Source organism: Ctenopharyngodon idella, chromosome 9 (assembly GCF_019924925.1).
Source record: "Ctenopharyngodon idella isolate HZGC_01 chromosome 9, HZGC01, whole genome shotgun sequence".
Classification (NCBI taxonomy): Eukaryota; Metazoa; Chordata; class Actinopteri; order Cypriniformes; family Xenocyprididae; genus Ctenopharyngodon; species Ctenopharyngodon idella.
In genome coordinates, this window is record NC_067228.1 from 24053662 (window position 1) to 24078557 (window position 24896).

Here is a 24896-nt window from a genome sequence, read left to right on the forward strand (position 1 = left end):
ACACACACACACTCACACACACTTCTTACTTGACACTAAGAGGGCCAGATTTGTTATTGCCGGTTCCCTTGGCCGTAAAGTCCATGTCAGCCTGTATGTGCATCCCCTACAAAAACAGGAAAAATTTACAGAAACCATGAGAAACTGCAAGAAAAAAAAGGAAAAAGATGACAATAAATGGCATAAGCCAAACAAATGTGCAAAATCATTAACATAAATAGGATGACTCACAATGTAAGGTTACACTTTAATTTAAGGTGCCCTTGTTACAGTGTAATTATGGCCTAAAATGAACACTCGTCAAATGCTAAATGAGAGTAAAAATCGGTGTTGGCAAGTATATGAAATGGTGTCAATCGCCAGTTGGCCGGTAACATTCTTATTAATTCTAACAATGCAATTAAATGTGAAACAAACAAACGTGAACGATGCTCAGGACAGATGAAGGGCCAGTGCTACACTGTCACAAAAGCGTAAGAAGACATGAAAGGGAAACTCACACTGTGAGTAAAAAAAAAATCACTCACTGCTCTTGACTGAATAACTTTTGTAACTTTAATAAGGATTAATCTAGATGTTTCATGGCCTGGTAAAAAATATATATATATATGGCTGGTATATTTTTTTTTTAAGTCACCAGCCATTGGCGGGTGTGGCAAAAAGTTTTAGGCCCTGAGTGTACTTAAACATTTAAGTACTCAGCAATATTAATTAACTATATGTACTTACTATAGGGTTAGGTTTAGGGTTAGTTGTATGTAATTATGCATAATTTATTGTTATTACAATATTAAGCACAAGTAACGTGTAACAAAGACATTGTAAAATAGTGTTACCCAACGTAAAAGCATAAACAACAGCAAAAAAGCAGAAGTGTGATTCCAGTATACATTTTTAAAAGTAAAAGATTAAAGATTAAAACAACCATTTTAACTTTGCACATCTTAAAAATACAACGCATATGGTGGGAGATGAGACTAAACAACCAAATATGTCTGTTTGATGCACATATTCACAGACCAACATTTAAAAAGCACAGATGGGATGCAAGAACAAATACTTTATGAACACCCCTAAAAAAACACTTACAAAGAACATAAAGAAAGAAAATACATTTAATGGTAAAATAAACAGGCAATAAATGCAAATTCTAGCTAATGACGAGCAAAACGAGTCTCCTTTATTTCTCCCTAAGAAAAAAAAGCAGCATAATAGGACGTTATTTTACTTGCCAACCAGTTGCAAAGGCTCAAGGGAGGAATTTCGTCTGACAGAAATGGCTGCTGATTTGAGCATTAAAAGACCATTAGAGCGGATGTGCCAGAACTGATGAATTTCTCTCAAGAAAAACACCAAATTTATCTCATGTCAGGATTTGAGAATGATCATTAGTCATGTAGCTGCTTTTACTAGTGCATGAGTGTGTGTGTCGCATTATGTTTGACATTAATTACAAATATGTACCACGGATGTGTGTAAATGTGGTTTGTAACAGGATAATGACTTGCACAAGGAATATCAACGTGTGTGTGTCCAATGAAATGCAATAATTAATTGTATGTGGCACTTCAGGCTTCACTTGGATGGCTATGTTTATACCGAAGACATCATTTAGCAGATGTTGTGCAAAGCTTATCTGATTTTGTGCACACTGACATAGCCATTAATGAGAACAACTGTAACAAACAGTGTGAAAACATTGCTTTAATCAACCGAGAGGTGTCTACTGACCACAGTAGTAATATATAGTATGTAGTTTTGGGCCTGGGCGGTGGGGTTGACGTCCGTGGGGAGGACCGGTCACTCAGACGTATCGAGCAGCAGAAATGCATCATGCTGCCCTTCAGTTCTGACAGAAAGTGTGGCAGGGGTCAGCATGAGCAGAAAGCCCTAATGTACTTGCCTGTAACCTCTGACCCCATTAGCACCTGTCAATCAAACGCCTGCCTCTCAAAGCGGTCCTTTAGAAAGCCAAAAGTGTGATTTAAGGAATGAGGTCAGGAGCTTTGAGAAGAAAGGATCAGGATGTTTAATATACCATGCAGGCGGCCCAATACCTCTCCATTTTCTTTCATATAGCCAGAATTCTCAGTATATAGGTATAAGAGTCACAACCTAAAAGAGTATTTTGAAAAAAAGTGTTCTTTTATGATAATATTCTATCATTACTTTGGGCACTTGTATCACTATTTTTGATGTGTGTATTCAGATAACATCACTCTCTTGAGCATTATCAGCTATATTAGTCAGTATCCATTTATAATACTGAGATTGTACATAATACATACTGTGAGGTAGTTGGTGATACCCAGCCCTAGTTTGAAGCATTAGAGAAAAGAGGGCTGCCCTAATAGTCGACTTACCGTTAGTCAATGAGAAGAGGCTTAGTTGACCAAAATTTTATTAGTCGCGAGGGAAAAAAAAATCCACAGGAAGTGGCGGGAAGAATCACTTGCACTTAAAATACTCAATTATTTTTGGTCATACAGATAAGATTAATACACATTTTGAAACTGTGAAGACTACTTTTATTTGTGTGCACTCACAATAACAACAAAATATGCTTTTGTAAAATAATGAAAGCAAACAGGGTGCGATTTCTGCTCTCTGTAAATTTGAGCGAGCCAAAAAAAGAATGAAAGAAAAGAATCAAAACTCCATGTAAACTTGCCTCACAGACATGAAAAATATATCTATAGAAATCGAAATGTCTACTTTTAAAGTCTTGTCTTACTTTTAGTCAGCATCGTCAACTTCATCATTGCAGCCAAAAATACAGAAAACTCTAGTTTATCTTTTTATTATCTTTTTATCTATTAATTATTAAAATGTTAAAGCAGTCTCCTTGCTGTTTTTCCCTGACGCATTCATAATTATTACTTCTGCTGGTGTGCTATGGTAAGCTTTGTGCATGCGCTTGAACGCAGATTAGGCTATGTAGGCATTAAAGGCTTTTTATTATGATTTATATGGTTTATTAATGAACGTACATTTAGTGGACTATCGCTTAAAATGAACGACTGCTAGTCGACCAGAAAAATCTTTAGTCGAGGGCAGCCCTAGAGAAAAAGTCTGCATGACTGCATAGATTACGTCAGTAAATATTTAAGTACAAAGCTACCTTAAAAATATCAAATTCTGTGAACAATTTACTTTGCTATCATTAAACTATATTAAGGTCCATTCACACCAAGAACAATACATATAACAATAGCTAATAATGATAAATATATTAGCATCCATTTCAACAGATTCTAAAGTCCGGAACACACTAAGTTTTTGTTCGTCGGCCAACTAAGTTTTCTCAGTGTGCTCCGAACCGCAGCTGAAGTTGGTCCTCTTCTGCTTTTTTTCCGGCCGATTCGACATGTGGAATCACCGTCGGAGCTCGTCGGGCCATCTGATCATTCTGATTGACTGTTCAGCTACTGCCACCTGCTGGTATGGAAAGGCATTTCTTCTTACGTAGGCGCAGAACGAACGTGCTACTTGGCCGTCGTGTGTCGAACGTCGGTTTGGTGTGCCAGGGCAACTTTGGACCCAGACGCTGCCGACGTGAGCCAACCCCGCAGTCTGCGTTCGTCGCCACTAGTTTGTCGGCGTCAGCTTGGTGTGTTCACTTGCTGCAGTTGTGTTAACGTTGTGTTAACATTGCTGTGTCAATGTTAACATTAATGTGTTATTCCAACGACATCGTTGCTCTATGTCGTTATTGATATAGTTGTGATGTGGACTTCGATATTCTTTAAGAGCAAATTTTTAATACTGTATGGTTATAGTTATGATTACACAGTAGTTACCATCACTGATGTAAACTGAATTTTAAATAGTTCACACAAATATTTAAATACTATCAATACTACTCGTTCCAACTTTCATTCTTCTGTGGAAAACAAAATAAGATATTTTGGTAATCAAGAATTTTGGTGCCCACTGACTTCCATTTTATGGAGAGAAAAAAAAAAGAAGACATTTCTCAAAATAGCCGTAGAAGAAAGTCATGCAGGTTTAGAACGACATGAGGGTGAGAAAATGATGACAGAATTTTCATTTTTGGGTTAACTATCCATTTAAGCTGAACTATAGTACACTGCAACTTTTTTTTTGTTCAAAATTAACAAAATTTAAAGGTTAATACATCATCAAGCCTTCTTCCAAAACGTGTTTTTGTCTTACCCTGATTCACTAAAGTAAGCCTATTATAAGTATTTATATGTTAGGCATGTCAGAATGGTTTTCGCGGGAAATTGCGTGCATACTTCCCTCGCCCGACGCAAAGATGGCTTTTTTTCACTGAACAGAGTAAGGTATTTTATTGAAGAGATAAATTGCCATACGTAGCTCTCAAACAGAGTTCATTGTAAAGCATTATCTATTGTAAAAAGTCAAGCTGAAGCACAACCAAAACAATGTTCTTCCGCAAAATGCATGCAGTTTTGTTTAAAAGTTAAACAGTGTACCTTAAACTTGAACCAAACTGGTCAAAAACTATCATTTGGCAACTCTTAAATTCACAACACAAGGCAACTCAATTGCCAACCTCATTCATCAAGGTTTCCTATGCAAACAGGTTAGCCAAATCAAAACAGAGAACAGAGAGTATTTACAGAGTCTAAATGTAGGCCTGAATGTCTTTTCTACTTTACCATACAACCTTTGTAACAAACACTGGGTTTGAAAATGGAGGTTAAAGCACTAAATAAACTACTGCATGTTAAATGTGTCTTCAAGTGTCAAGCCAGGCAGTGAAGAGACTACAGGCGTTAACTCTTCATCCTCTTGAAAGCTGACATAAACAGCACGTGCAGTTATGTCAGAACGCCTACTTTCATAAACGAGGCACCGCAAACAATTAACCGAACAGTGACAACTGACGGCTTGTTCCCTTGTTAATACACACACAAAACATCTTTTTAATGGGTACGCAGAAGGTACATAAACGCCCACCACAAAAAAAAAAGAAAAGAAAAAAAAAAGAAAATGAAAACAAGAGTGTGCCTGTGATTCATTCTCCTCTCATTTTTAATGATTAGTTTGTGCCGTTTGAGTCACGGTTTGGTGCTGTTGCTAATTAAAGAACAAAAGCATTAATCTAGCGGCTGACTGATGATCTGATGAGCATGTCACCGGTTTTATTTGCTCGTAGTGCCTGATCTCCTCACGCTGACCCTTGTCTAATGAATAACACGGACGGAGCTGGCAGTAATGGAACGGTGTCGAACAAAGAGACCGCGACAGCCTTGATAGAGCCAAGAGGGGAAGCAAACACACTGGAGGGTATGATGGAATATGTACCACATGCTGAGAGGGTTATGAGAGTTTGCTTGTCTATATATAGGTGTTTCATCGCTTAACCAAGGCAAACATCACATTCCTGTCTTCTAAATGAAGACATCTGTTCCCATTACTTGTTCGAGCAAATGATGTTTATCAGCCTATGAGCAGCACCGTTTCAAATGTACTTTTACATTATTACACTCAATGCTGCTCTGTTGGGCTTCACCATTTAATATGTGGATGAGATGTACATTTACATGAATGGCATTGTTGGGATTTGGGAAAACCAATGCAGATGTGCTAAAAATCAAACCAAACATGCAAATAAGCAAAAATATGGACCTCAAAGTAATCTTAAATATGCTGACAAAAAAAAAAATACCATGTTTTTGGACATTATACCCTGATTTTCTTTGAAATACCTTGGGGTACCATCCAAATACCAATATACATAAATATAGTAAACATTAAAGGGATCATTCACCCCAAAACCATTGTTGTTCCAAACCCATAAGACTTCTGTTCATCTTCAAAACATAAATTATGTTTTTAATGAAATCTGAGAGATGTCTGTCCCTCCATTAAACATCAATTACACCAAAACTTTCAAAAGGTTCAAAGTTTAACCAAAAGTTCATACATGATAAAAGTAATCCATATGAATCAAGTGGTTTAATTCAAGTGTTCTGAATAGATATGTTCGCTTTATATGAACAGAATATAGAATTTTTCATATATAAACATTGATCAACGCAAACACAGAGCATATCAAATATGGTAAACTGAAGCTCAAACATGCTTGCTTGATGCACTTGACAAGCTCAACTCATACGGATTCCGTTTACTATGTTTTTTTTTTTTTATATAAATGTTTTGAAGCATTAAAGTTTTGGGGGAAGGGACTTTGAATGTAGGGGAATCTCTTCAAAAATATCTTCATTTTAGTTTTAAAAAATAAAGTTGTATGGTTTTGGAACAAAATGAGGGTGAGCAAATGACAGACTTCTGATTTTTGGGTGAAAGGGATAAATGAAAAACGAAAATTCTGTCATTAATTACTCACCTTCATGTCGTTCCACACCCGAATCAGTGGTTCGGAGTGTGTATCCAACTGCCAAAGCCACGTGATTTCAGTAAAAGAGGCTTTGTTATGTCATAATTGTTTCGAAATTTCAATGGTTCACCAACCTCAGTAGTTTGATACACGCTCCGAACCACTGATTCGAAACAAAAGATTTGTAAAGCTTCGAAGCTTCATGAAGCAGTTTTTTGAAATCGCCCATCACTAGATATTGTTGAATAAAGTCGTTATTTTGTTATAGTGCTTGTCTGTCCTTTTGGAGTTTGTAAGTACACTTTCATTGTATGTGCCCTGCAAGTTTCACAGAAGAAAACAAATATGGGGAATATAACAATGACAAAATGATTAAGTAATGGTGAGTGACACAAAGGATTTAAACCTTATTCAGTTACACAAAGAATAGACAAGGTTCAAAGCTTATAAGCTTTGTCTATTCCCATCGACACAGCAAATGAACCATGAGCAAAGCGGGAAAGAACCTCTGTCAACAATATACAACCAATTCCTCACAGGAAGTGCGGTGTTATTTACCATCAAACACACACACTCAAACTTCCCCCACAGGAAGAAAGGCATCACAGCTCCAACAAGTGATACATTTAAAGTATCACTTCTTGGTGACTATTAAACCCAGAGGGTTGAAGATACAAAAAATACTCCCAGAGCAATTAGCAGGCGCTGAGATTCTCCCAGAGGGCGACTGTTCTAATGATGGCAGGACAGACAAATAAACATGCATGTGACAGATCACAGACCAGAAAAAGCTTAAAGACGTGAAATGGGCCAATAAAGGCACCATCGCAAAAATAAACAGGTTATTTTTCAGGTTAATACAAGACTTGATCACTCAACAAGACTTGCTGGGGTTTATTTTTTAATAATGAACAGCTGACTTACACAGCTCTCTGGAATACTTGATTATGATCGGTCAATCACAGCATTCAGTGACCAGATATTTCCTAATTATCGCAATTGTCCATGGCAACACTATATATATCAGTTTACTTATCTGAATAAATGAAACGGGCACTACTTTCATGTCTTATACAATATACATATCAACAACTGCTGCTATCTTGCACTCTAGTTATTGATTATAGCGAAAATTTATATTACCGTATTTCTATTACCGTAATATAACGTAAAATTTTATCTTTTTTATGTTCCACAGAAGACAGTAAGTCATCCAGATTTGGAACAACTCATGAGGGTGAGTAAATGACAGAATTTTGAACTATTCCTTTAAAGTTTTCACTAAGAAGAAAAATATAGTGCAGTACAAAACAATCTGTCTAGCAACAAGACAAACACTGTTCATCAATATGAGAGTAATATTAATTAATTATAGTATATATTAATATTTAATTTGTGGGTGAACTATCCCTATAGATAATATACAAGAATAAAACACAATTTCAACTCAAATCAATATTTCATGTCCACATATTAATTTATTTAGCAAGTAGCCATTTAATAAGCTGGATAATGTTTAGTCAGTTGAATACTGTCACAAAATAAATCACTCCGTCAGTCAAATCGCACTATTTTGGGATATGACTGGCTGTGACTAAATATTATCCCTTACAGTCGTAACAAAATATATTTTCAAAAAAAGAAAATACTGACAGTATATGTTGGAAGTAATTAGTAATCTCTTTTATTTTATTATTTTATTTTATTTTTTATATTTTATTTTATTTTTCATATTTTTTTTATTTTTTATTTTAACAGATACTGGTTAGTTTGGGGAGAAAAAAAAAAAAAAACGTGGGTTTCAGACTGGGTAATGTACTGGATATTTAGTGGTGATTAAACTTCCATTAGTTAAAGACGACCACCTAAATGCTGGAATAAAATGGCAATAATTATCCAAAAGAATTGTTGCGTCCAAACTAATTACATTTCAAAATCACTTAAAATAATGGCCTGTGAAAACTCAAATAGAGTCTGGATCACTGACACCCACCAGTTTGGCTTTTAAGATCCTTTCTAATGGGTTAGTTCAGCACTTCTTTTGTCTTTGGAGAGAGAAGTGCATTTTTCTGAAAAGTTTTAAATATCTGCCTGTGCTCCTCAGTGGGAGGTGAGGGCATACCCAAGGGCCATTGCTCTCTCTTTTCCAACCACTTCTGCCGAAAAGGGCAAGTGACAATCTGAACAATTACATAGGCCTATTACCTCAATCAGGTATAGAGTAGTGTGGACTCTCTCTTTCTCTGTCCATCTCCCTCCCTCTCTAGTGGTTTGCAGTATAGAAGGGTGCAACTCTCAGTGCATTAGTGAGCTCTAACCCTGTCATTTCTCAGACACACTCGCTTATTACGGACACGCCGCATGTTCCTGCAGCTAGGAGGAGAAACATGTTTAGAAGACAGGTCTAGGAGAAAAGACGAAAGAGAGAGGTGGAGATGTGTGAGGTAACATGAAAAAGAATGGTAGGTCAAAGTGACAGAAAGTCCTAGTGAGCGGCCCTTTAGAATTGTGTGCTATTCAGAAAATAATTAAAAATGCCTTTGAAGTTAACAAAAACCATAAAAAATTGCTACTAGAGATAAAATAAAACATAAAAACCATAACTCATTTAATTTCAGATAGTTGACAAGGCTGCATTTCTCATTTTCATTTAAATTGATGTACCAAAAAAAAACCTAAAAATAAATAAAAACGATACAGGCATTAAAAAAAAAAAAAAAAAAAACACAAAAACACAAACAAAACTAAAATTAAAAAGAAAACACAAAAATTAAAAAAACAAACAAAAAAAAACAAAAAACAAAACAAATATTAATAAAAACTATAATAGTATTGGTATGGCCGATATACGAGTAAACACGATTAACTGGTAGAAATTTGTCAAGTGGTAGAGATTTTGAACTATCGTCTTTATCGCGGTTCTGCTCATGTGACATTGCTGTGCTGTGCGGTTACAAAATCTTATCATCTGCATGCGTTTTTAACCATTGTACAACCAAAAACAAGTAATTTTAAATCGCTGAAGCACAGTACGCAGTGAAAGAGAACTAATTTTGCTATAAGCGCTATATGTCTTGAAGTCTGTTTCTGAGCGCTGTCTGAGAGATGCACATGAAGCCGCTGCTCATAAAGTGTGTGAGTACTGAACTGAGTTCTTTTTGCCGCCTAATTGGGCTTGAATGGTAAAATACACATACTTATGTGTCAAAGTGACTGTCTTTGCAAGTAAACACAGTCATTTATGTCTAAAGTGAATCTAAACAGTTGCATGCACAAGCATATTGGATCCGTGCAGTCCGTCTTAAAGTGACAGCATCCAAATATACCTGCCATCGTCTGTGTTATTAATGTTGATCAAACTACAAAAGAAATAAATTCACTCACTGCTCTTGACTAAATCACTTTTGTAACTTTAATAAGAATAAATGTATATTTAATTTACACAGTGAAGACTATGCAGAGTTTTTTTATACATTTGATTATTTTATACAATTTATGTTTATTTCTTTTTTCTAGTGCTTGAAGTTTTTCAGGTAAGTCTATTTCATTTGTGTCTTTGTTCTATTGTAGTTTGTTTTCCTATATGTATAGATGATAATGTGGACATAATGTATAGCTATACACTATATTGCCAAAAGTATTGGGACACCCCTCCAAAGCACTGAATTCAGGTGTTCCAATCACTTCCATGGCCACAGGTGTATAAAATCAAGCACCTAGGAACGCAGTCTGCTTCTACAAACATTTGTGAAAGAATGGGTCGCTCTCAGGAGCTCAGTGAATTCAAGCGTGGCACTGTGATAGGTTACCACCTGTGCAATAAGTCCATTCATGAAATTTCCTCACTACTTAATATTCCACGGTCAACTGTTGGTGGTATTATAACAAAGTGGAAGCAATTGGGAACAACAGCAACTCAGCCACGAAGTGGTAGGCCACGTAAAATCAGCGGGGTCAGCGAATGCTGAGGCGCACAGTGCACAGAAGTCACCAATTTTCTGCAGAGTCAATAGCTACAGACCTCCAAACTTCACGTGGCCTTCAGATTAGCTCAAGAACAGTGGGTAGAGAGCTTCATGGAATCGGTTTCCATGGCCGAGCAGCTGCATGCCTTACATCACCAAGTGCAAAGAGTCGGATGCAGTGGTGTAAAGCACGACGCCACTGGACTCTAGAGCAGTGGAGACGTGTTCTCTGGAGTGACGAATCACGCTTCTCTGTTTGGCAATCCGATGGATGAGTCTGGGTTTGGCGGTTGCCAGGAGAACGGTACTTGCCTGACTGCATTGTGCCAAGTGAAAAGTTTGGTGGAGGGGGGATTATGGTGTGGGGTTGTTTTTCAGGAGTTGGGCTTGGCCCCTTAGTTCCAGTGAAAGGAACTCTTAATGCTTCAGCATACCAAGACCAACAGATTGGGGAAGGCCCCTTCCTGTTATAGCTGCAAAGGGTGGGCCAACTCCATATTAAACCCTACGGATTAAGAATGGGATGTCATTAAAGTTCATGTGCACGTAAAGGCAGGCGTCCCAAACCTTTTGGCAATATAGTGTATATTCTTGTGACAGGATTTCATCTTCACTTTCCTCTTTCCTCTTCTCTTCACATTTATTCATAGGTTTTGCTAACGAGACCAAATACAATTCACAAAGAGATCTGTGAATAATGCCTCAGAAGCTTATTGCTGAATTAAATTAATGCACATCCACTGAATAGAAAAACTAACTAACATGACAATACCCATTATAAAAGCTTCTTATTGAGATTATAGAGATTAGGGCAGACAATAGCTGATTTAAATATAGCTATACATTAAGTCCACATTATCAGCTATATGTAGATAGTGAACAGACAGATATGCAGTCAAAACTAAATGCAATGAATGTTGAACTATTAGTGCCAATATGTTGTGAACATTACAAAGAACATTAAGCTCTTTGATTTCTAAAGACCAAGAAAATGACAGTCTGCTGTAAAACTCATAGGAAGGAGCAAAGATTGTGTTAAATTCGGTAGCTACCGTGTGTTTAACACGTGGGCATAGTTTGTTAACGTGGGAATGACAAATATGACGAGTGAAACATCCTAGTAATGGTCTCCTGCCACGTTTCTTATGTTTCTTTGTTCAAGTTCTCTCTCTTTCTGTCACACACAAACACGTATCTCCTCCAGCTGTACATAAGCCTTGATCAATGAAAAGTGCCAGTTTAATTACACCCAATGGGCTGAAAGAGAGAGAGGGAGAGGGAGAGAGGGAGAAAGCGAGACAGAGAAATTGATGTTAATTGGGGGTTTGTGAATGAGAGGCTGTTGGATTAAAAGCAGAGCCGTTTTAATTTGAGATCATGTATCCCTTTTGAGTGTCATTTTAAAGAAGCATGTGAGAGAGCAGTGAGTGTGCGAGAGTTCACACTACAGACGGGAGTCTAAGACAGCGAGAGGCCACGCTAATCAGACAAGTCAGGCGGTGACGTCACAGTGCGTCTCACAAATACACAAACATACTCATCTTTTAGCAGAAACATGCTAGGATGCAAAAACACTCAACCATAAACACTGATGTAGGACTAAGCAGTAGGTTTATACCCTGTGACAGTAGTGTGTCAGCAGAGTCACATACCATAGAAGTTTGCAACTTGACACTTTAATATAGAGCTATTTTATGTTTAGTGCTATTTCACTTCAAATGTGCTTCAGAATTTATTCCAGATTTGACTCATTCATTTGTAATGAATAGTTGTATTTTTTGTATCCATCAAAGCTTCAAAAAATAGTACCTTTCAATGGTAAAGAATTTAACCTATAATTGCCAAACGTATTGGGACACCCCTCCAAAGCATTGAATTCAGGTGTTCCAATCACTTCCATGGCCACAGGTGTATAAAATCAAGCACCTAGGCATGCAGACTGCTTCTACAAATATTTGTGAAATAATGGGTCGCTCTCAGGAGCTCAGTGAATTCAAGCGTGGGACCGTGATAGGTTGCCACCTGTGCAATAAGTCCATTTGTGAAAATTCCTCACTACTAAATATTCCACAGTCATCTGTCAGCGGTATCATAACAAAGTGGAAGCAATTGGGAACAACAGCAACTCAGCCACGAAGTGGTAGGCCACGTAAAATATTGGCAAAAGTTTTGGGACGCCTGCCTTTACGTGCACATGAACTTTAATGACACACTTCTCTAGTCCAGTGGCGGCGTGCTTTACACCACTGCATCCGACGCTTTGCATTGCACTTGGTGATGTAAGGCTTGGATGCAGCTGCTCGGCCATGGAAACCCATTACATGAAGCTCTCTACGCACTGTTCGTGAGCTAATCTGAAGGCCACATGAAGTTTGGAGGTCTGCAGCTATTGACTCTGCACAAAGTTGGTGACTTCTGCGCACTGTGCGCCTCAGTATGCGCTGACCCCGCTCTGTGATTTTACGTGGCCTACCACTTCGTGGCTGAGTTGCTGTTGTTCCCAATTGCATCCACTTTGTTATGATACCACTAACAGTTGACCGTGGAATATTTAGTAGTGAGGAAATTTCACGAATGAACTTATTGCACAGGTGGCAACCTATTACGGTACCACGCTTGAATTCACTGAGCTCCTGAGAGCGACCCATTCTTTCACAAATGTTTGTAGAAGCAGTCTGCATGCCTAGGTGCTTGATTTTATACACCTGCATGGAAGTGAATGGAACACCTGAATTAAATTATTTGGAGAGGTGTCCCAATACATTTGGCAATTTAGTGTATATATATATATATATATATATATATATATATATATATACACACACACACACACACACACAGAGTATATATCCCCTACACTGATTTATTTGTTATTTGTATTTATGAATATTTGTGTGTTAAGCATTACACATCATGTCTTTCTGTATGAGCTGAGGTCAGAATGTAACCAGCGGTCTACAGCTACCATTGCCATGCCACACATTCAATTTCATGGCTGAGATTAACTAATACTGAAACTAATACTGCCATATGTCTTCATTCAAGTTTTACACAGTGAAAACTGAGTTGAGATGTGGGGGGTTCGACTTTGCCAGTCACTCAGTATTACTGATATTCTAGAGTGTGCTATTAGAGCTGAACATGTGCTACAAATTCTGCTGGATACAGGTGTGGAAAAGTGGTCATTATCTGGTAAAGTGAGATGGCTTGGTGCTTTGCAATTAAAAAAAACTGTTGGTGAATTTTGCGCTAGCGGGTAATATCTTCCAAGTAGTTTTCTGAATTTTACTTCTCCCCCTGAAATGTATCAACAAAACAAAACAAAACTCTTTTGTAATATTACAAATTACTTTACTGTCACATTTGATAAATATAATGCTTCCTTGCTGAATAAAAGTATTAATTTATCTCAAAAAAGAATCCCCCTCCAGGCTTTATATTATTTTGTATTCAACAGAAGAAAGAAACTCCTATAGGTTTAAACAGAACTTTTTGTTTTTTGGGTGAACTATCCTTTTAACATGTCAGAGGATCTCTTTCTGTGTAAGTGGGCAGATTTTGGCTAGAATTTGGCTTGGATCAGATCTTGGCTAGAAGAAGCCACAATGTGGACCTTTACTGTATGTTATCAATTAACAAAACAAAGTAAAAGCTAAAGTAAACTAAAAAGGTTTGCTCTTAGCCAGTGCACACTGGACTTCTGTGCCAAAACAAGTGAACGCTCTGATCCCAGATGAGTGGCGTGTGCTGCCGGCTGACCCTCTCGGAAACACTGAGCTGGCCAGTGGGACTGCAGGGTGAGGTCCCTGGGTTCACACTCGGACCACCAACATAACAACCAGCAAAGATAAAAACAAATCCACATATCTAATTGGTTCTTAAGGGACTTTAACGTTCAGCAGGTATAAAAATAGACTAGGACACACAGGACAAATATATCCCAGTGGAATCTCTGTCTCTCATGACTAATACCTGTAGAAATGTATTCGCAAGTGACAGTTTCCAAGGTTACAAACCTTATCTGCTGTCTCCATCCTCTGGAGTTCTGATTTTAAATTGAAAACTATGATTTTTACAGTGGGTTTAGATAATCATGTGAGAAATGAAGCTAGATGGTTTGTGTTCCATATGCTACAGTGCAGGAAGGTGCACAGCAGTATTCTGGAATGAATACTCTTCAAAATAGCCTCAGATGACACAGTCGAAATGCACAGAAAATTTTTAGAGCAAAACGAACCTGCTGGTTCCCGATTGATTAGTTTGTTTAAATTATCTGCCAAAGTTTATGAACAGTGTCAAATCTTTGTAAGATATTTAGTGTTTTATCTGAGACACTCTGTCTACACCTGGTATATTAAGATCCGTTTTGGTCAGTTTGGTCCGTTTACACCTGTATTTAGCATTGTCCACTTGTGATCCAATTGACAAGGTGTAAACAGGGCCTTAAAAGAAAGTAAACACTACAAGACTATCCTCTTTGGGCCTGTTTACATCTCATGCGTTTTCTCTGATCACATAGCTATCCGATTGTGAAAATATCAGGTGTAAATGCTTGTAAATGCTTTCAAGAAGGATTTAAATGCGAGCATTTAAACCACTTCAGGAGGTGGTTTGAGACACATTCCAAATGAAACTGCATGAAATTTGTTAAATTTGCATATAGCCCAGGAATTGAAGATTGAATTTATATCCATTTTTTGGAGAAACATTTATGTGGCAAAGTGTAAATGAAATAGTTACAAAATAGAAATAGAAACAAATCAGATAGCTACCCGATCAGTAAAAACACATGAAGTGACCAGGTGTAAACAGGCCCTGTTTTGGATTCCAATGGCTTTTTCTAAAAACATTACAATTTTAAGATATTAAACTGGTGGAAAAGTGCTCTACTAGCCTGACCCACTGGGACCAAACCACAGTTTGAAACAACAAGATTAGATATGAGCTCTCATATCTAATTGCTAAGCAAATTCCCCCCTTCAATTTACATAAGGCATTTATGAATGATCTACATTTTATTTTAAGGTGTTCGTGTTACAGTGTAATTATACATTTAAGTACTGAGTAATAATAATTAACTACATGTGATTACTGTTATATGTTACCCATGTCTTCTTTGGACTTTTGTGTTATTTATTGTTTCTGTGCCATGTTTGTAGTGTTTTGTAGTTTTTCATGTTGATTAGTCCCTGATTGTTCCCTGGTGTGTCTTGTTAATCTCATTACCTCTTGTGTATATATAGCCTTTGTGTTTTACTTGTGGCTTGTTCCTTGCACCCAAGCGTTACACTTACTATAGGGTTAGGTTTAGGATTAGGGTATCTTAGGGTTAGTAATTATGCACAATTTATTGTAATTAATACGGTGATTACATGTAATGTGTAAAAAGGACACTGTAAAATAAAGTGTTTTCAAATTTGTCTTAGGTTTCAAGAATAAGAACCAATACCTTTTTGGGACACAGGTTTGGCAGGTTAGTGGCATCTGTGAGGTAATCAGTGCTTATTACTTTTGCAATAGAAAAACAATGTTTACAAAGTTTCTACACTTTGTTTCACTTTTTAAAAAAACTTGTACAACTGCCATATGTATATGGCACACTACCATTCAAAATTTTGGGGTCAGTAAGATTTTTTTTTTTATGTTTTTGAAGGAAATGCTGCATTTATTTGAACAAAATTTTAGTAAGAAAAAACAGTAATATTGTGAAATATGTTTACAACTTAAAATAAGTGTTTTCTATTTGAATATATTTTAAAATGTAATTTATCTCTGCAATGACAAAGTTGAATTTTTAGAAGCCATTACTCCAGTCTTCAGTGCCACATGATCCTTCATAAAGCATTTTCATAAAACATAATTAATGTCTTTATATGACAATGTTAATGTATTTGGTCTTGGCGGAATAGATCTGCTACGGTGCTGCTGCTGAATTGCTGCAGCTGTTGATTATTGCTGCTGCTGCAGCAGAGCAAGTACAGGGACTTGCTAATGCCAATACATATGAATATGTAAGACATTCTGCTGCTGCACAAATAGCATATATAAAAATAACCCATAGCAGATCTATACAGGTGGAGCTAGGGAAGGTGGAGGGTTTCAGAGAACTCCAAAAGCATGCTGCAAACTGCTATAGTGAATGCTAACCAGCCATTTAGATGTTGTGAGCAGCAAGCTCATTGGCTGCAGATGCGACATGAACAGCTTGTGCCAAGTAGTTAACACTGAGAATATCATTAGTTTGCGTTAAGGACCCATCAGCCTGTGCCAGAGTTTCATGAGAGAACTAGGCTTTTTTTTTTTTTTTTTTTTTAAATCTTACTGACCTATTTCATTGACCTGTTCATTCCTATCTAGGCTGGTATAATCTAAAAAAAATCCTGTTGTTGGTCACTTTATATGTTAGATGATCTATTCCTGTCTAAGTGGGCAGGTTTTGGCTAGAAGATTTTGTGGACCTTTATGTTAATACTCAAAAGTCTAGCAATGCAAGAATACCCTCTACCACATCAGAACAAGTGCAAGCAAGGCGAAACTGTACAAGCAGCAGCCCACCAATCTGGCCCAAATACTTTTTCCATATTCCACTGCACAACCTATTATCTTTGTGTGTGTGTGTGTATCTGTGAATAAGATACGTCTGCGAGTTTGTGTGTGTGTGTTTGACAGAAAGAGAGCAGAGAACCTCCATCTCTGATGTGCCACAGGTGCTGTAAGCCCTGCAGGAAATAAAGCTTCTTAAATACAATGAAAACACAGGAGTCAGCCAGCCGGCTGCTAAATGATATACAGGCGATGAAGGGAGAGATGAAGGAAGCATGGAGCAGCATAAAGGAAAAGGAAACAGGGACGGCCGCAGGTGTGAGGGCACCCAAGAAAAATGCTTTAATGTGTAATGAATATCTAAGGAAGAAGTCCAGAACAACAATGGGAAGACGACAAAGGTCTTGTGGACAGAGACCGAGGCCGAAGCACTGGAATCAGGTTGCAGGAAGGAAGAGTCTCTGTTTGTCAATGTTTGTGGAGCGTTCCGGAACACTGATAGAGGTGTGTGAGCGTGAGCAGATTATACTCTTGAGGTTCCGCTGTCCGCTTCACATTCCTGTCACCCGGAAAGAGAGGGAGTTCCCTTAACCCTGCAGGGAGAGCTGGAGGTGAAAGACGTTTGGGGTCTTCCGACCCTGGAGGAAAGGGATAACCTCATCCATCTTGGTACTGAGGCTTTATCTGTCAGGTTGTGTTGAAGTTGGGTGTCGTGCGGCAGGTTTCCTGCCCGTCTGAGGGTGTGCAGACAAAAGGAAAGTTTTTCATCAGACACATAAATTATCTGAAAGCCCCTCTGTGCCACTTGATACTGCAGGAATGCCTCCGCTCTGATCTCAGCTTATAATAGCCATGGAGAACACAGAACCCTCAATAAATCATACACAGGACCTAGAACCACTCAGAGTAACAGAGAAAACACTAATTAAATACCAGCATACTGTCGGCCACTTAAATCAGTCACTCAGCTACTACTACATGTAATGGCCTATTCGCACAGAGTGTGAAAGTTCAGTTTGACAAGACGTTAAAAGAAAAAAAAATAGTATTTTTTTAGTTTTTCACTTAGTGGGGAAAAAAAAAAAAAAAAGATAAAATCTTTTGAATTAACAGCTTAAAACTACACTTATTAGTGTACAGACAGCTCCAGTAAGACCCTCAAAGAACAAAGAATGCTTTATTGTTGGCTTTTGGGCAAGTGACACATCACAAGATTTCACATATGTGACCCTGGACCACAAAACCAGTCATAAGGGTCAATTTTTTTAAATTAAGATTTATACATCATCTAAAAAGCAAAATAAATAAGCTTTCCATTAATGCATGGTTTGTTATGACAATATTTGGCAGAGATACAACTATTTAAAAATCTGGAATCTGAGGCTGCAAAAAAAAAAAAAAAAAAAAAATCAAAATATTGAGAAAATCGCATTTAAAGTTGTCCAAATAAAGTTCTTAGCAATGCATATCCACTCACAAAAATACATTTTTGATATATTTACAGTAGGAAATTTACAAAATATCTTCATGGAACATGATCTTTACTTAATATCCTAATGATTTTTGACATAAAAGAAAAATTGATAATTTTGACCCATACGATGTATTGTTGGTTATTGCTACAAATATACTCGTGCAACTTATGACTGGTTTTGTGGTCCAGGGTCATATATAACAATATCTATCCAAAGAAATACTTAAATATTTTACAGCAGAGTAAAACTAGAGAAATAAATGTAATGATAAATATTAAAATAATACTAAACATGTTATGAAAAAAAAATAAAATAAAATAAAAAATAAATGTTCACACCTGAAAAATCAAAATGTAAAAATTCCCTGTTATTTCAATATTGCCAAAATTAAAAAAAAAAAAAAAAAAACTTAAGTTGAATCACTAAAATGATTAAATTAAGTAATATTAAGTAATATTTAAAAAAAAAATAATAATAATAATAAAAATTACAAAAGAACATAAAATTACAAAAAAAAAAAAAAAAAAAATGAATTCAAAATATTTATTAAAAAGAACTATAATAGTATATAAATAATACTACAATAACACTGGCCAGGATTTTAATCACAAACGTTTTCCAAAAATAGTCTGTGATTTGTGTAATTTTGTACCATTACTCTTGGTGTAAGTAGGAGTTCAATCTGACTAAGGTGCACAAGAAGATGATTTATATAGCAAAGCCAAACACCAGGACTTTCTAGATCTACTGTAGCAAATTCATATATATATACACACAGTCAAAACCCACATACAACTGGTTGTAAACCTGTGGTCAGGTATAGAGAAAGAGATGAGGGAACTGAGTAAAGCAAAAAGAAACAAAATAGAAAGACACACACAAAAAAAAATGAAATTCAGAACGAGAATGAGGACAGCCAGAGAGGAGTGAAAGAAAGAGAGGTGAAGTGCATTAAAGCCATCCACGATGCTCCAATAAAAGGCTCTGAATGAGCAGAGTGGTAATCATAAAAAACTCCATCTATTCTGAGCCAGTCCATTAAGCAGGCGGGGGGGAGAGCGAGACAGTCCATTAAGCAGACCAGGGGGGAGAGAGAGCACGTAAGAGAGAAACAAATGGCTATACTTCACTAACTCCACAAAGCTCCATAAATGCATTCAACACACTGTAGCGATACAGCTCTGCTCATATGCCATTTCATCAGAACATTGGGGCTATTCTAGATGAGCATTTTATTGAAGGAGAAGGAGAAAAAAAAAAAAAAAATGAGCAAATGAATGAAAATGCAACAAAAGAGGAGGGATGCTTATAAAAAAAGACAAAATAGTGAATCAATGTCTCGCTGCTGGTTTCAGTCTGGAAGCCTTAATGGAAACCTTGAGACAAAGACCTTCTGCAAAATAACCAGCAACAACAACAACAAAAAGCCTCTCTCCTTTCTCATTAAGAATAAGTTACAATGCACTGAGAACCGTTTGGTTTAAGTATGTTTTCAGCTGAATATTATTTTAAAGGTGATGCATGTCTGGCAACGTGATTAAAATCAGCATCAAACACCATTTGTGGCTTAGAAAACAAACTGTAGATTTAATATATTACATTGTAATTACATTGTAACTCACATTATCCAAGTTTAATGTGAATGTATACCAATGTTTAACACATTTGGAAAAATCTCAGTGATAAAGTAATTTTCCATAAGTAATCAATACCACACTAAAAACAGCTTAGACCAATTTGGTTCCAATCGGTTGTTGTGTGTAGCTCAGCTTGAATAATGTAGTCACGATGGCTGGATAGCAAAACCCAGCATGAAAACATATCTTATAAGACCAATAGGATGCAAAGAGGTGCTTTTAACTGCCATATGAGCTGGACACCACCTGTAATTCCTGCTTAGCTGTTCTAGATGTTTCCAGCACGGTCCATCAGGTTGTAAGCTTTTACAGCAGCATACACTGATTGAATATTATACATAATGGTGATCTGTAATAACAGTTTTTGGCTGTTATAATCTTATGTGATGATGCTTTGAATGTGTCATCATTGCGGTTTTACCATGGCTCTGCCATCTTCCATCTGAGGAGGTCCAAGAGCAGAATCGCTACTGCTCCGTACCAGCAGAGGAGTACCTGAAACACAAACATAAATTAAAATATAAAACATTAATTAAACAAAACGTTTATATATATATATATATATACACACACACACACACACACACACACACACACACACAACACTATATATTTTTATGTTTTAGTAAAATTATATGTAGGGACATGTACTGTTTATAATGATGTATTACTATATATAGTAGGTATATTACTTCCCAAAAGTTTGTTTTATTGCAAGAAACTGACACTTTTTTCAGCAAGGATACATTAAATTGATCAAAAGTGACAGTAAAGACTTAAATTGTTACACATTTGAATCTAGTTCAAATTAATGCTTTTTTTTTTTTTTTTAAAGAGTTGGTTGATTATGATTTCACTTTTTTAACTTTAGTTAGTGTGTAATGTTGCTGTTTGAGCATAAACGACATCTGAAACTTATGACGCTCAAAGTTTAATGCAGGGAGATATTTTCTTTTAAAGAATTCGCTGTTTAAGGACTACAACAAACGGCTGGTAGGGACTACAATGAGCTTCTTCCTGGGTTAGTGACATCACTTACCCTAAAATTTACATAAACCACGCCCCCGAGAACACACAACAAAGGGGGCAAGGCCATGTTGGGCTGCTTTAGAGAAGAGGAAGAGTTGCTGTAGTAGAGTGTTGTTATCATGTTATCAGTGTCAATTCAACGCTGGATTTGCTCAAAAGATTACCATGACGGCACATGCTAGTCGATGAGTTGAATCCACAAACCAATCAGAAACGTCCAGTTGCATTCTAAAAGTTGTAACTTCTTCCTGAGTCTCTCCATCAGTTTCCGACTTTGGTTTGAACAATGTAAGGCTGAACACCGTTACTGACAATAGTTATTTTGTCTGCATAAGATTCTCCAGCTTTGTTGTTGTTGAGCAACCGAAGCGCGAGCTGTTAAAGCTCCGCCCTCTTTTGTAAAGCGAGCCAGGAGCAGCAGCTCATTTGCATTTAAAGGGACACATACACAAAAACAGCATGTTTTTGCTCGCACCCAAATAGGGGAAAATTTGACAAGCTATAATAAATGATCTGTGGGGTATTTTGAGCTGAAACTTCACAGACACATTCTGGGAACACTTGAGACTTACATTACATCTTGTAAAAAAGGGCATAATAGGTCCCCTTTAACTACATTCTTACTATGTTGTTCTTATATTATACATTTGGAGTCTACAGTTTAGTTGGAATGATATATTCTTCACTGAATATTCTGTGTCTCCCAGGAATACATCACATTATGAACATCATATGTTGTGATGTTTTTCATAATTATCTTTTCTTCAGCCCAGTATATGGCATTTCATGACTGGACATGAGCGTTTGTTGTCTTATCAGCTACATTCCTCCGGCTCAGAAGCAGAAGCTGACTCTGAACCTTGAGTTAAACACAGTTTACATCTCACTTATTCACACTTCAGTGGAGTAGGGGCACGTCAAGCACCCTGCAAGAGTGAGGGAGGAAAAAAAAAACTGTCAGCGTTTTAAGGTTTAAGGGAATATTTTGTTCTTTTTCTGCACAGCAAACAGCGGCTGTCTGGGTGTCAGAGGCTCTGACATGACACTTTGTAAATTCCAGTCTGCTGCCTCCCTCAAGCACGCAGCATACATTTTCAGACCTGTTGCCTTCCATCAATAGTTTAAAACACCTTTAACTGTGCAGGTGGGCAACAGCTCTCACCACACAAGACCCCATATGACTCTCTGCTGATATTTCAACTGAATAAAATAAGAGATAAAAATACCCAAAATTGGTTACCTTGTTCCTAAAATATAAAGGAAGCTATAGGTCTACACTTTCATGTATAAATTATATGACTAATAAGGAGAAAAAGACTTTCCTTAGTACAGCAGGGGGTCAGCAGTGTGCCCAGCCTAACTCATCTTTGAGTCTCCATTCAAACCTGAACATTCTCACAATCCCTCAACTCACTCTACACTGCCTACTAAAGCTCAGGATCTTTGGGATAAAAGCCCCCAGGGCTGCCCCTCGGCCTTGCTTTCAACAACTATAAGGAGACACAGTTCTCTTCAAGACCTCCAGCTGTTCAGAGAGACAGCCAGTGTGCTGCTCCTCTCCATTCAGTCAATTACGTCTAACAACCAACCCAACAGAGGAGCATGACTTCATAATCCAGTAGAATGATCCTAATATAACAGCTCATGGGCATGAATACAGATAAACAAGTTTAATAAAGGACCATGTAAACTAAAAGAGAGGACATTGTGCTATCCACTGGACCGTGCTCTAATCCATGATCTATCCAATGCTCTATATTACAGATGAACCAATACAGAAATATCAATCAATGATGCAATAGCCAATTGACAGCAGCAGTTTTATTAGGCTGCCATCACTTTAAGAGCTGATATACATGACGCAGATGTGACACATTAGATTTTCTCCCAAATCTTTACAGTCATATAAGTTTTTAACTAATTTAAGACTGTGCTTATGAGTACATTTGCCAAAGACAGGCATTTTGACAAAATTTTATGTGTTTATTGTCCATTCGTGCGAAATAAGAAGCAAAAGAGAACTCAATACAGTTCTGGCACGCTGTCTGTGAAGCAACTTCCTGTGCGCACATTTTGGCTGTGTATTCACAGAAAGCCGCTTCACAAACGGTAAACATTAATCTAAAAAATGAATGTGTTATATGTATATTATCAGACTAAACAACTAATTCAGACAGACCGTCAAAGAAGGAATATGTTGTTTGAAGAATTAAATGGTATAATTACAACATCTACCAGCAGACCTCTGGTGCGCAGCCCTGCTCCATACTCTTTTGTTCCTATATGACTTCCTGTATTATAAGATTATTTCCTTTCTTTTCATTCTCTTGTAGAAAGAATAAAGTTCTTCCTCAAGCAGGAATTAAATTCAGATGGCAATCACCGAAAGAGACAGTGAAAAGGAACTGAACCATGGCTGTGGATTTATGAAACCGTCATCCTGAGTTTTTCTCATCATGAGACAGAAAAAAAAGCACACAGCGAGAGTGAGAGAGAAAGAGAAAAAGATACAGCCAGACAGAACTGTAAGGATCTCCACTGGCGGTCGAAAGGGCCTTCCTGTGGGGCTTGTCTCTGTCAGACAGTGTGTGGATCTCTGCTATTAGCCATTCTAATCAAAACTCTTCAATACAGAGCACTGACACCCTGAACAAATGAGTCACAATAAGACTGACAATAAAACAGAATGAGAACAACTATTTACAGTAACCACTATAAATAAAATCATATTCAAAGGCTGAGTATCACCCATATAAAGAAGCTTAGGTCAACATTAAAGGTGAAGTGTGACATTTAATTATTTATTTTTAAATGTAAAAATACTCTCTCCTATCCCAACTCATTGTGCAGATACAACTATACGGAATTCATTTGATTCTAATAAAAAGTATAAATATTGCAGCTCTGTGGTTTGTTTGCCTTTAAAAAACACTTCAACGTAGCTGTATCCTGCACTATTTTGTCCCCTAAATTCAAGTTAATTGTAGTCAAAGTGTCTTGGAAAAAAAAACAAAGAAAGAAAGAAAAAACACTTTTCATTATCATTTTCCTCCCTTTCGCAGACCCTCAAAATTAATTAAACTGTTTTTGATACTGTACCTTTAAGATGTAAATAGCCTCTGTTCTGATTGGCCAGACTTTTTGCATTGGGTAAAACTCGCACTATATTTCATCAAGGTGGACCAATTTATGAATAGGAGTTCATATGTAGGGCTGGGTATCGTTCAAAATTTTTCGATATCGATACCGATACCGCTACCTTGACTTCGATACCGTTTCCTGAATGATAACGATTTTATAAAATCTGTTTTAACAAGATAGCATTTCTCCGCCCACTCTGTTCGGAGGTATCGAAATTTGGTACCGAATAACAAGACACTTTTCGATACTAGATAGTATCGAGGCAATTTGGGTATCGAATTCGATACCCAGCCCTATTCATATGTGAATACAGGTGATTGCTGATTTCCATAATGTCTCCTTTGAAACTGCAAAAAAAAAAAAAAGAAGAAAAAAAAAAGAGAAAAATCTCACTCAGTATTTTTGTCTTGATTTCCATTACAAATATATAAAAAATGCCTTTTTTATATATTTTCTTGAGAAGTAAAATTACTTAAGATATTAAGATTCTGGTTTTCTGAAAAATATATCAAAATACCTGCCAAAAATGTATTTAAAGGGATAGTTCAACTCAACTATAATCAACTATAATAATTGGCTTCTGGCGTACGTGAGTCTAGTTCCGGTGGAAGAGTGACCTCTGACCCAACGCATGACATATTGACGAACGTGGAAGCATAGAGGATAGAGCAAAACAAAACACCGGTCACAAATTAGAAGCCTAAAATGAGATTTTTTAAAGCGAAATGTTGGAGGGTCAGAGGTCACTCTTCCACCGAAACTCGACTTGTGTACG

General features: G+C 37.0%; 1 protein-coding gene across 8 annotated transcripts in view; it reads right to left on the reverse strand.

The window, feature by feature from the left end:
* The window catches only part of pard3bb (par-3 family cell polarity regulator beta b), a 400101-nt gene that overhangs the window by 281938 nt on the left and 93267 nt on the right, over nucleotides 1-24896 (reverse strand). For all 8 annotated transcript variants that reach the window (XM_051906928.1, XM_051906931.1, XM_051906932.1 and 5 more), the window contains 2 exons: nucleotides 20373-20446; nucleotides 30-106 (listed from right to left, as the gene is read on the reverse strand). In XM_051906928.1, coding sequence (XP_051762888.1) covers nucleotides 30-106; nucleotides 20373-20446 — 151 coding nt within the window. The remainder of the gene's footprint in view (nucleotides 1-29; nucleotides 107-20372; nucleotides 20447-24896) is intronic.